Source organism: Cnephaeus nilssonii, assembly GCF_951640355.1.
Source record: "Cnephaeus nilssonii genome assembly, chromosome: 17".
Lineage (NCBI taxonomy): Eukaryota > Metazoa > Chordata > Mammalia > Chiroptera > Vespertilionidae > Cnephaeus > Cnephaeus nilssonii.
Genome location: NC_137088.1, coordinates 45,124,053 through 45,144,397, shown reverse-complemented (window position 1 = coordinate 45,144,397; position 20,345 = coordinate 45,124,053). Strand labels below are relative to the sequence as shown.

The 20,345-nt window shown below is 40.3% G+C and overlaps 1 protein-coding gene across 1 annotated transcript in view; it reads left to right on the top strand.

Moving 5' to 3' along the window:
• Window positions 1-20,345, top strand: part of DNAH12 (dynein axonemal heavy chain 12) — a gene marked incomplete at both ends in the record, with an annotated part of 220,130 nt that overhangs the window by 38,701 nt on the left and 161,084 nt on the right. Inside the window, 2 exons of the mRNA XM_079795396.1 lie at window positions 4,498-4,676; window positions 6,417-6,552. Of these exons, the coding sequence (XP_079651522.1) occupies window positions 4,498-4,676; window positions 6,417-6,552 (315 nt within the window). The remainder of the gene's footprint in view (window positions 1-4,497; window positions 4,677-6,416; window positions 6,553-20,345) is intronic.

Genomic DNA, 20,345 nt, shown 5'->3' with positions numbered 1-20,345 from the left:
ATAAGTATTGCTACCCCTCCTTTTTTTTTCATTTCCATTCTCCTGGAAAACCTTTTTCCATCCCTTCACTCTCAGTCTGTATGCGTCTTTTTTTCTGAGGTCGGTTTCTTGTAGACAGCAAATATATGGGTTTTGTTTTCTTATCCAATCCATTACCCTATGTCTTTTGATTGGGGCATTCAACCCATTTACATTTAAAGTTATTATTGATAGGTACTTATTTGTCGCCATTTTTATTCTATACCCCTGTGTTCCTTCTTTGCTTCCTATTTCTTTCTTTCTTTTTCTTTTCTTTTCTTTTTTTTTTTTTTTTTTTACAGCAGACCCTTTAGCATTTCTTTCATTGCTGGTTTGGTGGTGATAAATTCCCTTAGTCCTTTTTTGTCTGTGAAGCTCCTGATTTCACCTTCAATTTTGATTGATAGCCTTGCTGGGTACAGTATTCTTGGATTCAGACCCTTCCTTTGCATGACTTTGTATATTTCATTCCATTCCCTTCTGGCCTGATGAGTTTCTGTTGAGAAATCAGTTGTTAGTCTGATGGGGGTTCCTTTGTATGTAACTTTCTGTCTCTCTCTGGCCGCTTTTAAGATTCTTACTTTGTCGTTGGTGTTTGCCAATTTAACCTTTTGCACTCGGATGTCGTGTGTGACTCGACACTGTTAGCATTAGAATAAAGGAATCGATAAAAAAACAAGCAAGTGCAAAGGGTTGATTATAATGTGCCTTGGCGTCGGTCTTTTGGAGTTCATTTTGCTTGGGACTCTCTGAGCTTCTTGGATTTGTATGGGTTTTTTCTTCCCTATATCAGGGAAGTTTTCCGTCATCATTTCTTCAAACAGGCTTTCTATTCCTTGCTCAGTTTCCTTTCTTTCTGGAACCCCTATTATTCGGATGTTGTTTTGTTTTGTGTTGTCCCAAAGTTCCCTTAGGCTCTCCTCCTGCTTTCTAATTTTTTTTTCTAGAAGCTGCTCTACTTGGGCATTTTTTTCCATCTTGTCTTCTAGCTCACTTATGCGGTCCTCTGCTTATTCTAGTCTACTCTTGATGCTTTCTATTGAGTTCTTTACAGCAGCGATGTCATTTTTCATTTCTTCTTGGTTTTTCTTCATTTCCTCTTAGTTCTTACTCATATTGTCGAATTTTCTTCCATTCTTTTCAGCCACCTTATGACCATTTCTCTGAATTCTTTCTCTGATAGGTTGCTTGCCTCTTATTAGTTTACTTCCTTTTCTGGTGATGCCTGCTTTTCTTTCTTATGGGGGCTGTTTCTTTGTCTCCCCATGGTCTCTCTTCTCCGGATGTCTGATTATGTTGTTCTCTCTCTCCTTATCCCAGGCGAAATTTGACCTTTCCTTGGTGCAGTGAAGAGTTTCTTTGAATCCGCGTGTTTGCGCCGATTGGGGACTGGTGTTCTGGTGCTCACAGCTGTTCAGTGTTCGCCATTGTTGTGGAAAATCAGGCCTCCAATAAAATCCTCCTTCCCTTGCAAGATGGCGAGGTTTCCCCCTCTCCATTTACTAATTAATTGATTCAACAAAAATTTCTTCATTACATTCAGAAACCTAGCAAGATTTTGGTGATATAAAAATAAATAATACACTAACATTGTTCTCAGGAGCTTATACTTGGCCTAGAAGCTAGACATATTAGTAGAAATATTGAGATAGGTATTGGAATACAGATATGGATGAAGTGTTGTGAAAGCACAGAAGAGGAAATGATTGCTTTTGCTTTGGGAAATTGGTAAAGGTTTTTTAAAGCAGTGGTAAGTGAGCTAGGTTTTGAAGTAGATGATTATAGGTGGATTTAGCTGAATCAGGGAGGCATGGAAGAGACTGACATAGCTCAATGTGGGGTAGGGGGGAATGAGAAGAGATAAAGAATTTATATACACAGCCCATGGACATGGGCAATAGGGTAGTAAAGACCTTGGGGGTGGGTAGGGGCTGTGAGGAGAGGGGGAATGGGGGAGAAAGGGAGATATCTGTAATAATGACAATAAAAATACATTTATAAATGAAAAAAAAGAATATGAAGTTGGAAATGTAAGTTGGAGCTATAAGTGAAAATCTTCAAGTATCTTTACTTAGGAGTTTATACTTTGTTTTGGAGGTTTTTAGCCATTGAAGTAATATACTTGGATCAGAGTTTCAGAATGATAATTCCAGAAGCAGTTGGGAAAAGATAATTCCAGAAACAGTGGGGAAAAAGTAATTAAATGAGAAAAGATTCCTACCTTTTGAAGGGACCTTGTTCTATTGGTTAAAACTATGCTTTTTCACCTTCTCTCTTTCTATTGACTGTTTAGATTTTATTCATAAAGTACAATATAGACATTTTAATTTTTCAACATTTTATTATGAAATATTTAAGCATACAGAGAAGTTGAAGAAATTTTATGAAGAGTTCCACCTAGATGCTACTATTTTACTGTGTTTTCTTAATCACATATTTATTCATCAATCCATTCCCTTTTCCATCCTTGATTAATTTCAAGAATTATTAACTTTAAAATAATCAACTTCATTGAGGTTTGGTTTACATATAATAAAATGCACCCATTTTAATTGAATAAATGAGTTCTTACAAAATTATGCACCCATGCAACTATCACCAGAGTCAAGATATAAAATGTTTTCACCACCTCAGAAAGTTTCCTTATATGCCATCCCAGTCAGTTCTCCCTAAACCTGACCTTAGGCAACTACTGACATACTTTCAGTAACTATAGGTTTTTCATTTCTAATGAAATCATACATACATACTCATTTGTGTCTGGTTTCTTTTATTAATGTAAAGTTTTTGAGATTTAGCTATGTTGTTGTATCTATCAGTAACTTCTTCCTTTTATTGCTGAGTAGTATTCCACTGTATAAATATGATTTATTTATTTTAATATCTTTCAAATATCTATCTCTATATATTTATTTTTATTGATTTCAGAGAGGAAGGAAATGAATAAAAATGTATTTTTAAATTTTGCTTTTAGGTTTAGTATATATCCCTGCATTTCTTTGTCAATTCTAGACATTCTGTAATTGCAGTTGTATGCTATATTTTGCATGTAGTCATAGTTTATTATAGCATAGCACTTCATTGTATTGATATGCCATCTTTTCTACTGTAAATGGACATTTGTGTTTCCAGTGTACCACATTTTCTTTGATCCAGCCAATTTCCTTTTCCATATCTGTTAATTACATCCCAGAAAAACTAGATGATAGTACTTGAGAATAAGAAAATATCTGTCCCTTTTCCAGTGTCCATCAGCTCTTTCTAGTCTCTTTGCTATGTTTCCAACCAAGAACCAGGCAGGTGCTCAATGTAGTCTTTGAATTAATTACTATTCTCAGCTCTCTTAAACACTGAAAACTTTAAGCTCATCCATAGAAACGAAAATGGATGGAGACTAGAGAAATAGGGTAGCCTTGAGAGAAAGAGAGAGAGAGAGAAGTAGAGGGAAAGTCTCTTTAAGGAGAAAAAAAAATGAATGGGGCATTTTGGTGGGGGATGAAGATGGGGTAAGAAGGTAGAGAGGCAACATTAAAGATGGAATATGGAATTAAGTCAAAGTTGCCCAAAGTTGGCAGGTATATTTCACTTTCACAAAATGCAACATAACTTGTTAGATTTTCTTTGTATTGCTTTGTTTAATTTTTAAAAATTATCCCAGTGTCTGGGTATTAAGAAGTTGCATAAATTCCATTATCTTAGATTATTGGTAATGGCAGAACACAATGTTTCTTTTTTGGATTATTTTGGTCAAAACCAAAAATTCCTTATATTTCTTTTCCTGAAGACTGCATTAGAATCTTCAGTGAGGCATCAGGTATGGCTCAAGCAAATATTTGTTAGCTACACAAATTACCACATGATATAGATTTGTTTCTAAACAGAGAGATGAGTTGACTTTGGCGAAAGTTTTTTTTTTTTTTAATAGTTACTGAGAGAAATTTCACTTTTAGAAATTTTTATTTAAAATTTTTTTAATTTTTCTATTGATTTTAGAGAAAGAGGAATGGGGGTTGCGGGGGGAGAGAGAGAGAGAGATAAAGAGAGAGGGAGAGAGAGAGAATGAGAGAGTGAATGTGAGAATATTGAGAGAAGAAATATCGATTTGTTGTTCCACTTATTTATGCCTTCATTGGTTGATTTTTGAATGTGCCCTGACTGGGATTGAACCTACAACCTTAGTGTATCGGAACAATGCTCTAACCAACTGAGCCAGGGCCTGAAATTTTTTGATAGCGATGCTATAAATGGCACCATATTGGATATTTACTGGTAGATTGGCAAATTCCTTAGTGAAAGGACAGGTGAAAAAAGATTTATTCAACAAAGGGGACAAATTTAATCAATTAGCAAAAAGAAATGAGTTTACATTTATATTATATAATTAAGAAGTCCACTATAATACTATACCACAATACTGTAATATAAAATGACTGATGAATTTTAAAATGCTAAGCATTATTTTGTGTGTGCTTTTTTAAGTTTATAGAAAAATTTTTCAACCTTGCCTCAGAAATAATGCTTTTACCTCAGTGGGTTCATTTCCCTATGGTTCGTTTGGATTGTGAAGATTTGAAGACAGGCCTAACAAATAAAGCAAGAGCCTTTGCAAATATATTACTAAATGACATAGCTTCAAAACATAGAAACGAAAATGAATGGTAAGTGAAATTTATTGCCAAACTTAGAAGTATTAGGCTAAAAGATATATTTTGCTCATAATAACACTTGTTTAAAAACAAAAGATCTACCTAATAAAAGAGTAACATGCTAATTGACCATACCTTTGCGATGCCCACCAGCCAATCAGGAGTGACTATGCAAATTAACCCAACAAAGCTAGCAGGTTAATTTGCATACACAGGCGCCGAGCAGCTGGGGGCGGGGTGGGATGCTTGCCAGGCATTCCGCACCACCCCAGCCACTCAGGGCCTCTGGGCAGCGTGGGAAGGCAGAAAGGTGGCTCCGGCCCGAGCAAAGACGCTGCAGGCAGCCAGGGGAAGTAAGGCCCATTCTTGCACGAATCTTTGTGCATTGGGCCTCTAGTTAAAATATAAGTACTTACAACTTTTTCTCCATAACTGCCTTCCAGGGAGGTTTCTTTGTAGTACCACTGATCTGGTTTCTTTCTTTCTTTTTAAAGATAGTTTATTGATTTTTCAGAGAGAGGGATATCCTTACCCCTCTCTGAAGAGAGAAAAAGAGAGAGACGTTGATGTGAGAATGCAACATCTATCAGCTGCCTCCTACTGTTGATGAGCCCTCAACCCAGGGCATGTGCCCTTAACCTAGAATTGAACCAGCACTTTTCTAGTGCTCAGGACACTACCCAACCAACTGAGCCCCACCAGCCAGGCCTGGTCTGTGTTTTTTTTTTTTTGTTTGCTATTGTTTGAGGCTAGTTTTGAGGCAACCCAGGACTATACACACACACACACACACACACACACACACACACACACACACATACATACACATACTAGAGACCTGGTGCATGAAAATTCATGCACTGGAGGAAGTCCCTCAGCCCAGCCTGCCCCTTCTCACAGTCCGGGAGCCCTCAGGGGCGGGAGGCAACCCAGCGATCAAGGGAAGACGATGCCCCATCACACCTCTGCTGCTGCCACTGCCGGCAGCACAAACCTCAGCCAGCCCTGCTTACTTGAGCCTCGGGCGACCCTGGGTGGCTGGGAGGCTGAGGGGACTGAGGGACTCTGAAGGCAGGTGTGAGGAGTGGCTGGGCCCCCCTGGGGGCAGGCCTGGCCTTGCCATACGCCTGCTGCCCCGGCGGGGCTGAGGGGACTGGGCACTGCCATCTTGTGGCTGTGGGTGTTGCCATCTTTGAGGGTGGGGCAGTCAATTAGCATATTCCCTCCTTATTGGCTGTGGGTGCTGCCATCTTTGAGGGCGGAACAGTCAGTTAGCATATTCCCTCCTTATTGGCTGTGGGTGCCGCCATCTTTGCAATGGCGTGAGGGTCAATTAGCATATTCCCTCTTTATTAGATAGGATTAGAGTATACTATGTACTAGGCCCTTTTACATACGTTGTTATATTACAACAATCTAGTAAGATTAATTTTATTCACTTTATTTTATAGATATAAAACTAAACCTCAGAGATTTGCCTAAGTTCACAATGCTAGTAACAGCTGAGGCAGGATTTAGATTTAGGGCCTGATCCAAAATATGCTCTATGTTATATGAAAATGTTACCTTAATTTTATAGTGCTGAGTTATACTAGGTAAGTTATGCTTAAATATTTTAAGAAATCTTAGTGAGTTAACCAATTATTTTTAGGATATCACAGTTCCTATTTTATAGTAATCATAACAACATATTCATTGAGTATAATACAGCATTCATTACCATAACTATAGTAAAGCACAGTATTATGTTAGTATTTGCAGTGAATTTGAAGCAATTAAAGAACATGCATTAAAAATCCCTGAGACAACAGAAGAGATGATGGATCTGATAGCTTATGTGGAAAAAGCCCGAACCGTTAGAATTCAGGAGTTGGTTTTAAGAATCCAGGTAAGAATATTTAATTTACATATTTTAAAATAGCTTTTTTCATTGTGAAATACGATAAACATATAGTTAGTAAATAGTTAAAACATAAGCATCTATGTTGCCACCACCCAGGTCAAGAAACCAGCACCCAGAAGCACTTTGAGTATGGCTTTGTGATTATAGCTACTTCTCTCTCCTAGAGGTTCCCACTTGGTTTCTGCAGTAATCACATATATTTTTCCTTTAATTCCAAAAACTATACATACATCCTTAAACAGCATAGATTTAAATTTTTTCTTTTATAGTTTCTACATTTGGTAGTATGCTTATGCCTTGCCCAGTACAAGATTATATACCTAGTCACCTATATTGCACTCTAATTTTTTATTTAAAAATGTGAAACATAACACACCAAAAATTGCATAAAACATAAATTGTACAATTTAAAATATTGTAAATACAGTAATTCACCCAGGGAAAGAGATAGAACCTTGCTAACACCCTAGAAACCCATCACAATCTCTTTTTCTGGCTATCCTGACTTTTAATCACTTCCTTGCTCTTCTTTAGTTTTATTATCTATATTTAAATATGCATTCCTAATCAATATAGCTAACTTTTGTTTCTTTTGATCTTTATATAAATAGAATCATAGTTTCTATATTTTCTGTCTCATCAATGTTTTGTTAATAATGTTAAATTCCTTTAGTTCATTTTCATTGCTGTCTAGTAATCCATATTCTGTAACTACCATGTACCATAATTTATTATTTTAATTTTACTGTTCTGCATATTTGGGTTGTTCCTACTTTTATTAGTAGCAGTGCTGCTGGGAACATTTCTGTACATGTATCCTGGTGCATATGTTCATGCAGTTCTCCTAGGTAGTATAAGGTATACTTATTTTCACCTTTACTAGTTAAGGCAAAACTCTTTTCTAAAGTAGTCAGCAGTGTATACAGGTCCTATTATTTTACATTCTAACCCATACTTGCTATTATGAGATATTTAACATTTTGCCAGTGGTGGTTACTATATTTTTAATTTGCATTTTCCTGAAGACAAATGAATTTGAACACTTTTCATATGCTTATTGGTCATTTAGAGTTACTCTTTTGTGAAATGCCAGTACATGTCTTTTGCCCAGTTTTCTTTGGGCTCATGATCTCTTTTTCCTATTGATATGAGTTTTAAGAAATTATGATAATATATAACAAAAATTTACCATCTTAACCATTTTGAGTATATAAATCAGTGTAGTAGTTTTGAATATATTATTATTGATAAATATCCTTTCTTCACTCTGTAATTTTACTTTAATGGTGTTTTTGATGAACAGACATTCTTAATTTTAATGCAGTCAAATAGAGCAATCTTTTATAGCTAGTGATTTCTGTGTCTTATTTAAGAAATCCTTTCCTACACAGAGTTATCAAGCTTGTTTTTTTTCTTGAATATTTAAAAAATATTTTTTTATTGATTTTTAGATAGAAATGAAGGGAGATGGAATGATAGAAACATTGATGAGAGAGAAAGATCTATTGGCTGCCTTCTGCACGCCTCCTACTGGGCCATGCAACCAGGCCATGGGCCCTGACCGGAATTGCACCAGTGACCTCTTGGTGCATGGGACGATGCTCAATGCACTGAGCCACACCAGCTGGGCTTCTTGTATATTTTTTGAGAACCTGTTTAGTTTTGCCTTTCATTTAGGTTTCAGTCCTCCTGGAATTTTATTGTTGTGAATGATGTGAAGTCAAATTTAATTATTTTTCCGTATGTATGAGCAGACACACACACACACACACACACACACACACACACACACACACACTCACACATATGTATGCTAGTTTTAGATTTTATTTTTTATTGTTGACACTATTAGAGATGTTCCCTATTAATCTCTCTTTGCTCCCAGCACCCAGCCTTCGCTGCCCTTCCCGTCTCCCTCCCCTCCCCCTGCCTTCACATATTATTGTTATGCATATATGCATACTTGGGGCCTGGTGCACAAAATTCGTGCACTGGGGTGGAGTATCCCTCAGCTCAGCCTGCACCCTCTCCAGTCTGGGACCCCTCGGGGGATATCTGACTGCCGGTTTAGGCCTGATCCCTCAATCGGCAGTTGGACATCCCTCTCACAATCCGGGACTGCTGGCTCCCAACCACTAGCCTGCCTGCCAGCCTGATAACCCCCTAACCACTCCCCTGCCAGCCTGATCGGCACCTAACTGCTCCCCTGCTGGCCCGATTACCCCCAACTGTCCTCCCCTGCTGACCTGGTCACCCCCAACTGCCCTCCCCTGCTGACCTGGTCACCCCTAACTACCCTCCTCTGCAGGCCCGGTCGCCCTCAACTGCCATCCCCTGCTGGCCTGGTTGCCCCCAACTACCTTCCCCCACTGGCCCAGTCACCCCAACTGCTCTCCCCTGCAGGCCTGGTCCCCCCCCCCAACTGCCCTCCCCTGCTGGCCCGGTCACCCCCAACTGCTCTCCCCTGCTGGGCTGGTTGCCCCCAACTGCTCTCCCCTGAAGGCCTGGTCACCCCCAACTGCTCTCCCCTGCAGTCCTGGTTCCCCACAACTGCCCTCCCCTGCTGGGCTGGTTGCCCCTAATTGCCCTCCCCAGCAGGCTTGGTCACCCCCAACTGCCCTCCCCTGCTGTCTTGGTCACCCCCAACTGCTCTCCCCTGCAGGCCTGATCCTCCCCCAACTGCCCTCCCCTGCAGGCATGGTCCTCCCCAACTGCCCTCCCCTGCAGGCCTGGTCACCCCCAACTGCCCTCCCCTGCAGGCCTGGTCCCCCCTGAACTGCCCTCCCCTGCAGGCCTGGTCACCCCCAACTGCCCTCCCCTGCAGACCTGGTCGCCCCCAAGTTCCTTCCCCTGCCAGCCTGGTCACCCCCAACTGCCCTCCCCTGCAGGCCCGGTCACCCTTAACTGCCCTCCCCTAACTGGCCTGGTTGCCCTTAACTGCCCTCCCCTACTGGCCTGGTTGCCCCTAACTGCCCTCCCCTGCTGGCTTGATCATCCACAACTACCCTCCTCTGCCGGCCATCTTGTGATGGCCATCTTTGACTACATGGGGGTGGCCATCTTGTGCGAGGGCGTGAGGGTCAATTTGCATATTAACTCTTTATTATATAGGATATGTTCTTTGACTAATCGCTTCCAACCCCTCTCCTCTCTGTTCCATGTATCCATGCCTCCAGCCCTACCTTGTTCATCAGTTTATTTTGTTGATTAGATTCCACATATAAGTGAGATCATATGGTATTTGTCTTTCTCTGAATGGCTTATTTCACTTAATAATTTCCAGGTTCATCCATGATGTTGCAAAGGGTAAGAGTTCCCTTTTTTGTAAAGCTGCATAGTATTCCATTGTATAAATTTACCATAGCTTTTTTATCTACTCATGTACTGATGATTAGTGATGTTGAACATTTTTTCATGTTTATTGGCCTCTTTGGAGAAGTGTCTATTCAGGTTCTTTTCCCATTTTTATATTGGATTGTTTGTCTTCCTGGTGTTGAGTTGTAGGAGTTCTTTATATATTTTGGAAATTAACCCCTTATCAGACATATCATTGCTGAATATGTTCTTCCATACAGTGAGTTCCCTTTTCATTTTATTTTAATTTTTAATTTTAAATGCTCACCCAAGGATATGTTTCCATTGGTTTGAGAGAGAGAGGCAGATGAGAGAGAAGGGGGCAGAGAGAGAGAGAGAATTGGTTGTCTCATTGCCTCCTGTATGCACCCAACTTAGGGACCAAGCCTGCAATCTGGATATGTGCCCTGACAGGTAATCAAACCTGTGACCCATACCATGACAACGCTCCAACCAACTGAACCACACTGGCCAGGCCTCTCTTTTCATTTTTGTTGATAGTTTCTTTTGCTGTGCAGAAGTTTTTTTAGTTTGATGTAGTCCCATTTGTTTATTTTTTCTTTGTTCCTCTTGTCCTTGGAGTTTTATCAGCAGAAATATTGCTCTGCAAGATGTCTGAGATTTTACTGCCTATGTCTTCTGGGATTTTTATGGTTTCTCAATTTAAGTATTTTATCCATTTTGAGTTTATTCTTGTGTATGGTGTAAGTTGGTGGTGTACTTTTATTTTATGTTTTGTATTACCTGTCCAACTTTTCCAACATTTATTGTATGCACCTGCCTCCTTTGTAAAAAATTAATTGACCATAAAGGTGTGGGTTTATTTCTGGCTCTCTGTTCTGTTCCATTGATCTATATGCCTGTTCTTGTGCCAGTACCAGGCTGTTTTGATTACAGTGGCCTTATAGTATAGTTTGATATCAGGTATTGTGATATCTCCAACTTTATTCTTCTTTCTCAAGATTGCTGAGGCTATTAGGGGTCTTTTCTGGTTCCAAATAAATTTTTAGAACATTCTTCTAGATCTGTGAAATATGCCATTGATATTTTATTTTTAAAATATTTTTAAAAATATTTCTTCTTGATTTTTAGAGAGAGGAAGGTAGAGAGGAAGAGAGAGACACACATATCAATGTGAGAGGGAAACATTGACCAGCTCCCTCCTGCACACACCCTGCTGGGAGATCGAGCCTGCAACCCAGGAATGTGCCCTGACCCTTTCAGTGCATGGAACAACACCCTACCAACTGAGCCACAATAGTCAGGGCACCATGGATATTTTAATAGGAATTGCATTGAATCTAAAGATTGCTTTGGATAGTATGGACATTTTAATGACGTTAATTCTTCTGATCTATGAACATGGTATGCTTCCATTTGTTGGTATCATCCTCTATTTCTTTCTTCGGTGTATTATTATTTTCTGAGTACAGGTCTTTTTCCTCCTTGGATAAATTTATTTCTAGATACGTTTTGTTGTTGTTGCAATGGTAAATGGAATTCCTTTAAAAAATATTTTTATTGCCCTAACCGGTTTGGCTCAGTGGATAGAGAGTCAGCCTGTGGACTGAAAGGTCCCAGGTTCAATTCCAGACAAGGGCATGTACCTTGGTTGCGGACACATCCCCAGTAGGAGGTGTGTAGGAGGCACCTAATAGATGATTCTCTCTCATCGATGTTTCTAACTCTCTGTCCCTCTCCCTTCCTCTTTGTAAAAAAAATCAATAAAATATATTTAAAATATTTTTTATTGATTTCAGAGAGGGAGAGAGAGAGATAAGAAGCATCCATGATGAGAGGGAATCATTGATCAGCTGCCTGCTGCACACCCCACACTTGGGATCGATTCTAAAACCTGGGCATGTGCCCTGACCAGGAATCAAGCCATGACCTCCTGGTCACACAGGCCAGGCTAGGATTTTTTTTTTAGTTTCTCTTTCTGAGAGTCATTATTTGTATATAAAAATGCCACTCATTTCTGGATATTAATTTTGTATCTGCTACTTTACCAAATTCATTTATTAACTCTGGTAGTTTTTTTGGTGGAGTCTTTAGGGTTTCCTAGGTACAATATCATGTCATCTGTGAATAATAATAGTTTTGCTTCCTCATTTCCAGTTTGGATGCCTTTTATTTCTTCTTGTCTGATCACTGTGGCTAGGACTTCTAGCACTATGTCAAATAAGAGTGGTGAAAGTGGACATCCCTGTCTTGTACCTGTTCTTAGGGGAAAGAGTTTTAGGTTTTGCCCATTGAGTATGATGTTGGCTGTAGGTTTGTCACATATGGCCTTTATTATGTTGAGATATTATCCCTCTGTTCCCACTTTGCTGAGCATTTCTATCAAAAATGGGTGTTGGATGCTAAGCAAAATAAGCTAGTTGAAGAAAGATAAATATCACATGATCTCACTCATATGTGGGATATAATAGTCAACATAATTTGATGAAAAAAAAATAGATCCAGAGACAAATGGCAGGGGAGGTATGGGGGTTAGAGAGCAACCAAAGGACTTGTTTGCATGCATATTAGCATAACCAATGGACACAGACACTGGGGTGGTGGGGGCTTGCCTGGGGTGGGAATGGCTGTGGGGGGGTCAATCAGGGAAAAAGGAGACATATGTAATTCTTTAGACAATAAAAAAGGGGGTGTTGGATTTTGTTGAATGCTTTTTCTGCTTATATTGACATGATCATGTGATTTTTGTGTTTCAGTTTGTTTATGTGAGGTATCACGTTTCTTGGTTTGCGATTATTATACCAGCCTTGCATCCCTAGAATAAATCCCACTTGGTCATGGTGTATGATCTTTCTTTTAAATAAATCTTTTTTGTTCAGATTATTACAGTTGTTCCTCTTTTTCCCTCCATAGCTCCCCTCCACCCAGTTCCCACCCAACTTCATGCCCTTACCTCCCCACCACACTGTCCTCATCCATAGGTGTATGATTTTTGTCCAGTCTCTTTCCGCACACCCCACACCTCTTTCCCCCTGAGAATTGTCAGTCCACTCCCTTTCTATGCCCCTGATTCTATTATATTCATCAGTTTATTCTGTTCATCAGATTTTTTATTCACTTGATTTTTAGATTCACTTGTTGATAGATATGTATTGGCTGTTCATAATTTTCATCTTTACTTTTTTTCTTCTACCTCCTCTTCTTAAATAGTATCTTTCAACATTTCATATAATACTGGTTTGGTGGTGATGAACTCCTTTAGCTTTTTCTAATCCGTGAAGCTCTTTATCTGACCTTCAATTCTGAATTATAGCTTTGCTGGGTAGAGTAGCTTTGCTTGGTTGTAGGTTCTTGCTTCTCATCACTTTGAATATTTCTTGCCCTCCCGTCTGGCCTGCATAGTTTCTGTTGAGAAATCAGCTGACAGTTGTATGGGTGCTCCCTTGTAGGTAACTAACTGTTTTTCTCTTGCTGCTTGTAAGATTCTCTCTTTGTCTTTTGCCCTTGGCATTTTAATTATGATGTGTCTTGGTGTGGTCCTCTTTGGATTCCTTTTGTTTGGGGTTCTGTGTGCTTCCTGGACTTTTAAGTCTGTTTCTTTCACCAGATGGGGGAAGTTTTCTGTCATTATTTCTTCAAATAGGTTTTCAATATCTTGCTCTCTATCTTATTCTGGCACCCCCATAATTCAGACACTTGAAGTTGGTATGCTTGAAGTTGTCCCAGAGGCTCCTTACACTATCTTCATATTTTTGGATTCTTTTTTCTTTTCCGGTTGGGTGTTTTTTGCTTCTTTGTATTTCAAATTTGACTTGATTCTTGCGATCCTCTAGTCTGTTTTTGGATCTCTGTATATTATTCTTTATTTCAGTCAGTGTATACTTAATTTCTAATTGGTCCTTTTTCATATCCTTGAGGGTCTCACTAAATTTATCAGTGGTTTCTAGAAAATTCTTGAAAAACCTTATAACTCTGGTTTTGAACTCTATATCCTCCATTTCTTTCATTTGTGACCTGTTTCTTTGTCTCTGCATTTTGGCTGCTTTCCTGAGTTGATAGAGTGGCGTTGTGTGCTAGGTGTCCTATAGGGCCCAGTGGCTCAGCCTCCCCAGTTACCTGAGGTGGACACTCTTGGTGCGCTCCTTTGTGGGCTGTGTGCACAGTCTTGTTGTAGTTAAGCCTTGATTGTTGTTGGTATCACTGGGAGGAATTGACCTCCAGGCCAATTGGCTGTGAGGATCAGCTGTGTCTACGATGGGAGAACTTCTGTGCTGGAGACACCCTTATGAGACAAGACTTGCTTCAGTGGGGCTTTGGTGCTCACTGAGTCTGCCCCCTGAGTGTGTCCCTTATGGATCTGAGGAGCTGTAATCTGGATGGTCCCACTCTGACCATTGGGTACACTGGCTCTTGGATCTCCAAGGAGGTGCTAATTTAGCCTCTGTCTGAGGCCACCCAGCAGGAGCTACAGAGAGATCTGCAGATTCCTCTTCTTTGTTTGGGTTTTGGAGGTGCCCAGATGAGGCCCATTTGTGAAGCAATGCAAGCTGCTGTGGGGCCTTGGGCCTTCTTTTGGATGTTCTGGGTCTCTCTGACTCAGCTGCAGTTTGTTAAGTAATTTTAGATTTCAAAGGACCAGGCCATTCATATGCAGAAGCCTCTGCACTCAGCTTGGTTGGGGCAGGGTCTCAGGGCAGAGCAAACAGCCATGGCTTCCCATCAGCCCTGCCCTAAGAGGCCCCCGGGTCTCAGTGTCCCGCGGTAATCGCTACAAGCACCTCTGAGAGAAAGCTGCCCTCGAGTTCTGCCTGATGCCAGACAGTCCAGTTTCTCCCCGTATGAGTCTGGGTTCCCAGAGTCTCGCCCAGAACTGGAGTTCAGAGCAGTTGGGAGCTTGTGTCTCCCTCCTCATTGAAAAAGACCACAGTGTACTCAGTTGCCAGCCCTTTCCGCGTGCGCGCCTCCGTACCTCTGCACTTTGCTTCCGCAGCTCCTCTGAGTCTCAGTGTGCTTTTCTTTCCTTCTAGTTGTAGAATTTCCACTCAGCCAGCCTTCCTGTGGTTCTGGATGATGTTCGTTTTGTCTTTTAGTTGTAGTTTTAGTGGTTGTGCGAAGCAGCAAGTTCAGGTGTTTACCTATGCCACCATCTTGGTTTCTCTCCTGATCTTTTTAAGATATTTCTGGATCCGATTTGCTAATATTTTGTTGAGGCTTTTAGGGTCTATGTTCATCAGGTATATTGGCCTATAATTCCCTTTCTTTTGGTGTCTTTATCTGGTTTTGGAATTAGGATAATGCTGGCTTAATAAAAAGAGCTTGAAAGTGCCCCACTGGCATGGCTCAGCTTGAGTATCAACCTATGAACAAGGATATCATGATTTGATTCCTGGTCAAGGCACATGCCCGGGTTGCGGGCTGAATCCCCAGTGTGGGTTGTGCAGAAGGCAGCAATCAATGATTCTCTCTCATCATTGATGTTTCTATCTCTCCCTCTCCCTTCCTCTCTGAAATCAATAAAAATTTATATATTTTTTAAAATTTGGAAGTGTTTCTTCCTCTTGGATTTTTTTGGAATAGTTTGAGAAATACATGTGTTAGTTCTTCTTTGTATGTTTGGTAAAATGCCACTGCCAAGCCGTCTGGACTTGGGCATTTGTTTGCTGGGAATTTTTTTGATTATTGGCTTATTCAGGTTTTCTGTTTCTTCCTGATTCATTTTTGGGAGATTGTATTTTTTCCTAGGAATTTGTCCATCTCATCCACATTGTCCAGCTTGTTGGCATATAGTTGTTCATCATATTTTCTTGCAATCCTTTGTATTTCTGTGGTTTCTGTTGTTCCTTCTCCACTTTTGTTTCTGATTTTATTTATTTGGGTCCTTTGTCTTTATTTCTTGAGTAGTCTGGCTAACAGTTTTGTTTATCTTTTCAAAGAACCAGGTCTTGGTTTCATTTATTTTTTGTTTTTTAGTCTCTATGGCATTTATTTCTGCTCTTATCTTTATTATTTCCTTCCTTCTATGTTCTCTGGGATTTTCTTGTTCTCTTTCTAATTCTTTAAATTGTAGGGTTAAATAGTTTATTATTAATTCTTCTTGTTTTTTTAAGGTAGGCCTGTAGTGATGTGAACTTCCCTCTCAGAACAGCTTTTGCTGTGTCCCTTAGATTTGGGATTGTTGTGTTTTCATTTGTTTCCAGGAAGTTTTTGATTTCTTTCTGGATCTCATTGGTAACCCATGCATTGTTTAAAAACATTTTATTTAGCCTCCATGTGTTTGAATGTTTTTGTGTTTTTACTGTGGTTGATTTCTAATTTCATTCCATTGTGATTTAAGAAGATTCTTAATATGATTTCAATCTTCTTGAACTTGTAGAGACTTGTTTGTGTCCTAAGATGTGGTGTATCTTTGAAAATGTCCCATGTCCACTTGAGAAGAATGTATATTCTGCAGCTTTGGGGTGAAATGTTCTATAAATGTCAATTAAATCCATCTGATCAGGTGTGTCATTTAGAGTCAGTTTCCTTGTTAATTTTTTGTCAGGAAGATCTATCCAGTGAGGCCAGTAGGGTGTTAACATCCCCTACTATGAGTGTATTGCTGTCGATCTTTCCCTTAAAGTCCTGTAGAAGTTTTTATATATATATATTTGGGTGCATATATGTTTACCAAGTTTATATCCTCCTGTTGGATTGATCCCTTCAGTATTATGTAGTGACCTTTTTTTGTCTCTTGTGATAGCCTTCATTTTGAAGTCTATTTTGTCAGATGTGAGTATTGCTACCCAAGCTTTTTTTTTTTTTTTTTTCATTTGCATGGAAATTTTTGTCCCATCCTGTGTATGTCTTTTGTTCTGAGGTGGGTCTCTTGTAGATAGCTTATAATTGGGTCATGTTTTTGTATCCATTCTGCTACCTTATGTCTTTTGAGTAGAGCATTTAATCCATTTACATTTAAGGTTATTATTGATAGGTACTTGTTGCCATTTTAATTCTGTATGCCTATGTTTCTCTCCATTTCTCTTTGTATCTTCTTCTCAACACAGCAGTCTCTTTAGCATTTTTTGCAGTGCTGGTTTTGTGGTGATAAACTCTGTTAGCCTTTTTTTTGTTTGGGAAGCTCTTTATTTCACCATCTATTTTGAATGATAGCCTTGCTGGATATAGTAATCTTGGTTTCAGATCCTTGTTTTTCATTACCTTGAATACTTCATGCCATTCCCTTTTGGCCTGCAGAATTTTTGACAGCCTTATAGGATCTCCTTTGTAGGTAATAAATTGGTTTTCTCTTGCTGCCTTTAAGATTCTATCTTTGTCTTTAATTTTTGGCATTTTAATTATGGTGTGTCTGGGTGTGGGCCTGTTTTGGTTCTCCTTGCTTGGGACTCTGCCTCCTGAACTTGTGTGACTTTTTCCTTCACTAGGTTAGGAAGTTTTCCACTATTATTTCTACAAACACGTTTCTATTCCTTGCTCACTTTCTTCTCCTTCTGATACTTCTATTATGTGAATATTGTTACATTTCATGTTGTCCCACAGCTTTCTTAAGCTGTCTTGTTTTTTTAATTGTTTTTTCTTTTTGGTTCTCTGATTGAGTTATTTTTTTCACCCTGTCTTCTGATTCACTGATCTGATCCTAGGCTTCCACTAATCTGCTGTGTATTCCTTCCAATGTGCTCTTTATTAGTGCTAAGACATTCTTTATTTCCGACTGGTCTTTTTTTGTCGTCACTATATCTTTACTCATGATGTTGAGCATCTTTGCAATCACTATTCTGAACGCTATATCTAACAAATTTCTTATCTCCATTTTGCTTAGTTCTTCTGGAGAATTCTCTTGTTCTTTCATTTGGGAGTAGTTTTTTTGGTTGTTTGTTTGTTTGTTTTTTGTCTCCCCATTTTGGCTGCCTGTTTGTGTTTGTGTCTGTGTATTAGGTAGATCTGCTATGATTCCCAATCTCTAGTGCAAGACAATGTTGCACGCTGTTTGTGACTGGCCCTGAGTACCCTGTTTGGAGCTATCAGGAATACACAGCTTGTGGGCTCCCTCTTCTGGTGCTGGGTGCCTTTGGAAAGGACCAAGATGTGTACCATGGTTTGTTTTCCCTAGCTCAGGGCACAGAAAGAGATCAGTCAAAGACTTAAACCTCCAGAGATCTGCCTGTGCCTGTAGTTCAATTGATACTCCGTCTTGATTAGCCTCAAGCTATCAACTACAGGGTGAGGCAAGAGGTCTTCCAATAGGGTGGGGCAATGACTTTTCCCCAGGCAAACACACCCTGGATAGCAAAAGTCCACCAGAGAAAGGTATCTTCCACAGTGTGAAAGAATGACTCAGCACAGGAAAATGGGATGGCCACCCTCTAAGCGCCAATCCCAGAGCCTGAAACCCTGGACTCTCCTCACACAGCTTCAGTCCACTCAGCCCTTTCTCTTCCAGAACCCAAGGGAGTTGCTGCACCCGAAATTTTGTTTGTTGGCTCTTTAAGAGGGTGCCTGAATTTCTAGCCCTACCTCGCTGGCAGATAGCAACCCTGCTGCTTTTCACAGCCAAATGTTATGTAGGTACCTTTCTCAGTTCTGGTGCTCTCTGCTGGGGGGCCCAATTTTGGGATTAGACCCCAGAGTTCTCAGTGGCAACCTCCCACAGCTGAGATATCTCTCCAGAACTTCACCTTCTGTTTATGGGAGCCCAGGCAGCCCTTTTACGTCTCCACACTTCCTACCAGTGTCTATGTCAGTGATGGGCAACCTTTTGAGCTTGGTGTGTCAAACTTCGCCAAAAAACTGAGCATAACTCGGGTAGTGTGTCACTTTGAGGAAAAAACATTATTTCGCAAATGTTTCATCCTCAGGAGCAGCAAATGTTTCATCCTCTGCATGCGGCCGCCTCAGCGGCCGCATGTCATCAGAAATGGCTACACGTGTCAATGCTGACACGCGTGTCATAGGTTCGCCATCACTGGTCTATGTGGTCTCCACTTTCCATCCTCGGTTATCAGGGTTCTCTCCAGCTAGGCTTCAGTTGATTTTTCAGCGTGGTTTTTCTGTATTTTAGTTGTATTTCCAGTTTGGTCCTAGGAGAGTGTCAGCATAGCTTCCACGTACTCTGCCACCATTTTGGAATTTGAATATTCTTTTGAAATGTCTTAATTTACCATTATGTAACTTATAAATAATAAGAGTTTGGGTTTGTCCTCATCACGTTACACATTTCCAAAACTTTATTTTCCTTGTTATAACAGACTGGTTAGAACCTCTGTCACAATGTTGAATAGCAGCCATCTTGATCCCAGCTTCAAAGGGAAAGTTTTCAAAGACTCACTATTAAGTATGACATTTGCTGTAGGGTTTTTTTAAAGGTACCTTTATCAGATAACTAAGTTTTCTTTTATTATGTATTTTTTAAATTACTATGATTGGATGTTAAATTTGATTCAATATTTTTTGCATTCATTGAAGTCATCAAAATTTTTTTCTGTTATTAATATAATTAATTACAGGAATAACTTTATTAGGTTATACCTCTACATGGAATCTATAATAATAAAAGGATAATATGCTAATTAGACCAGACATCATTCCAGACGTCCTTCCTGACTAAGCCGGGGCTGGGGGGTACGTGGGGGGAGAAGCCAGCTTGGGTTCTGGGTGCCTGTGGGCAGTCCGAGGGAAGCCAGCCTGGGTCCCGTGTGCCTGTGGATGGCCTGGAGGAGGGAAGCAGCCTGGTTCCCGGGTGCCTGCCAGAGGCCGGAGGAGGGAAGCCCAGGTCCTAGATGCTGGAGGGAAGCTGGTGCGGCAGCTGGGAGAAAGAAGGCTTACTCTTGCACAAATTTTCATGTATAGGGCTTCTAGTATAATATATATATCATGCATTTTGTGCATTATATATATTATATATGTACTAGAAGCCTAGTGCACGAAATTCATGCACTTGGGGGAGGAGGGTGGTCCTTCAGCCCAGATTGTGAGGGTGCAGGCCAGGCTGAGGGACCCTACCACCGGTGCACAATCAGGGCTGGGGAGGAACACAGGAGGTTGGCCAGCCAGGGAGGGACCATGGGAGGTTCTTCAGGGCGTGTCCAGCCTGTCTCAGTCAGTCAGATCAGCCAGACCTCAGCAGCATGCTAACCTACCTGTTGGAGCGTCTGCCCCCTGGTGGTCAGTGCACGTCATAGCGACTGATCTGGTCCACTGTCTGCCCCCTCATGGTGAGTGCATGTCATAGCAAGTAGTTGAGTGGCCTTAGCATATTATGTTTTGATTGAACAGATGACTGGACGACCAGACACTTAGCATATTAGGCTTTTATTATATAGGATTAAACCAAAAACCTTCAATTCATCTTTGAATCTATATTTCAAGTCTTAAAAATTACAGCACTGCATATGGATCAATGAAAGCTATAGGGGGTAAAAATATTCAACTTCTCTACTCAGGTAAATCTGTTGGTTTTAAAGGTGTTT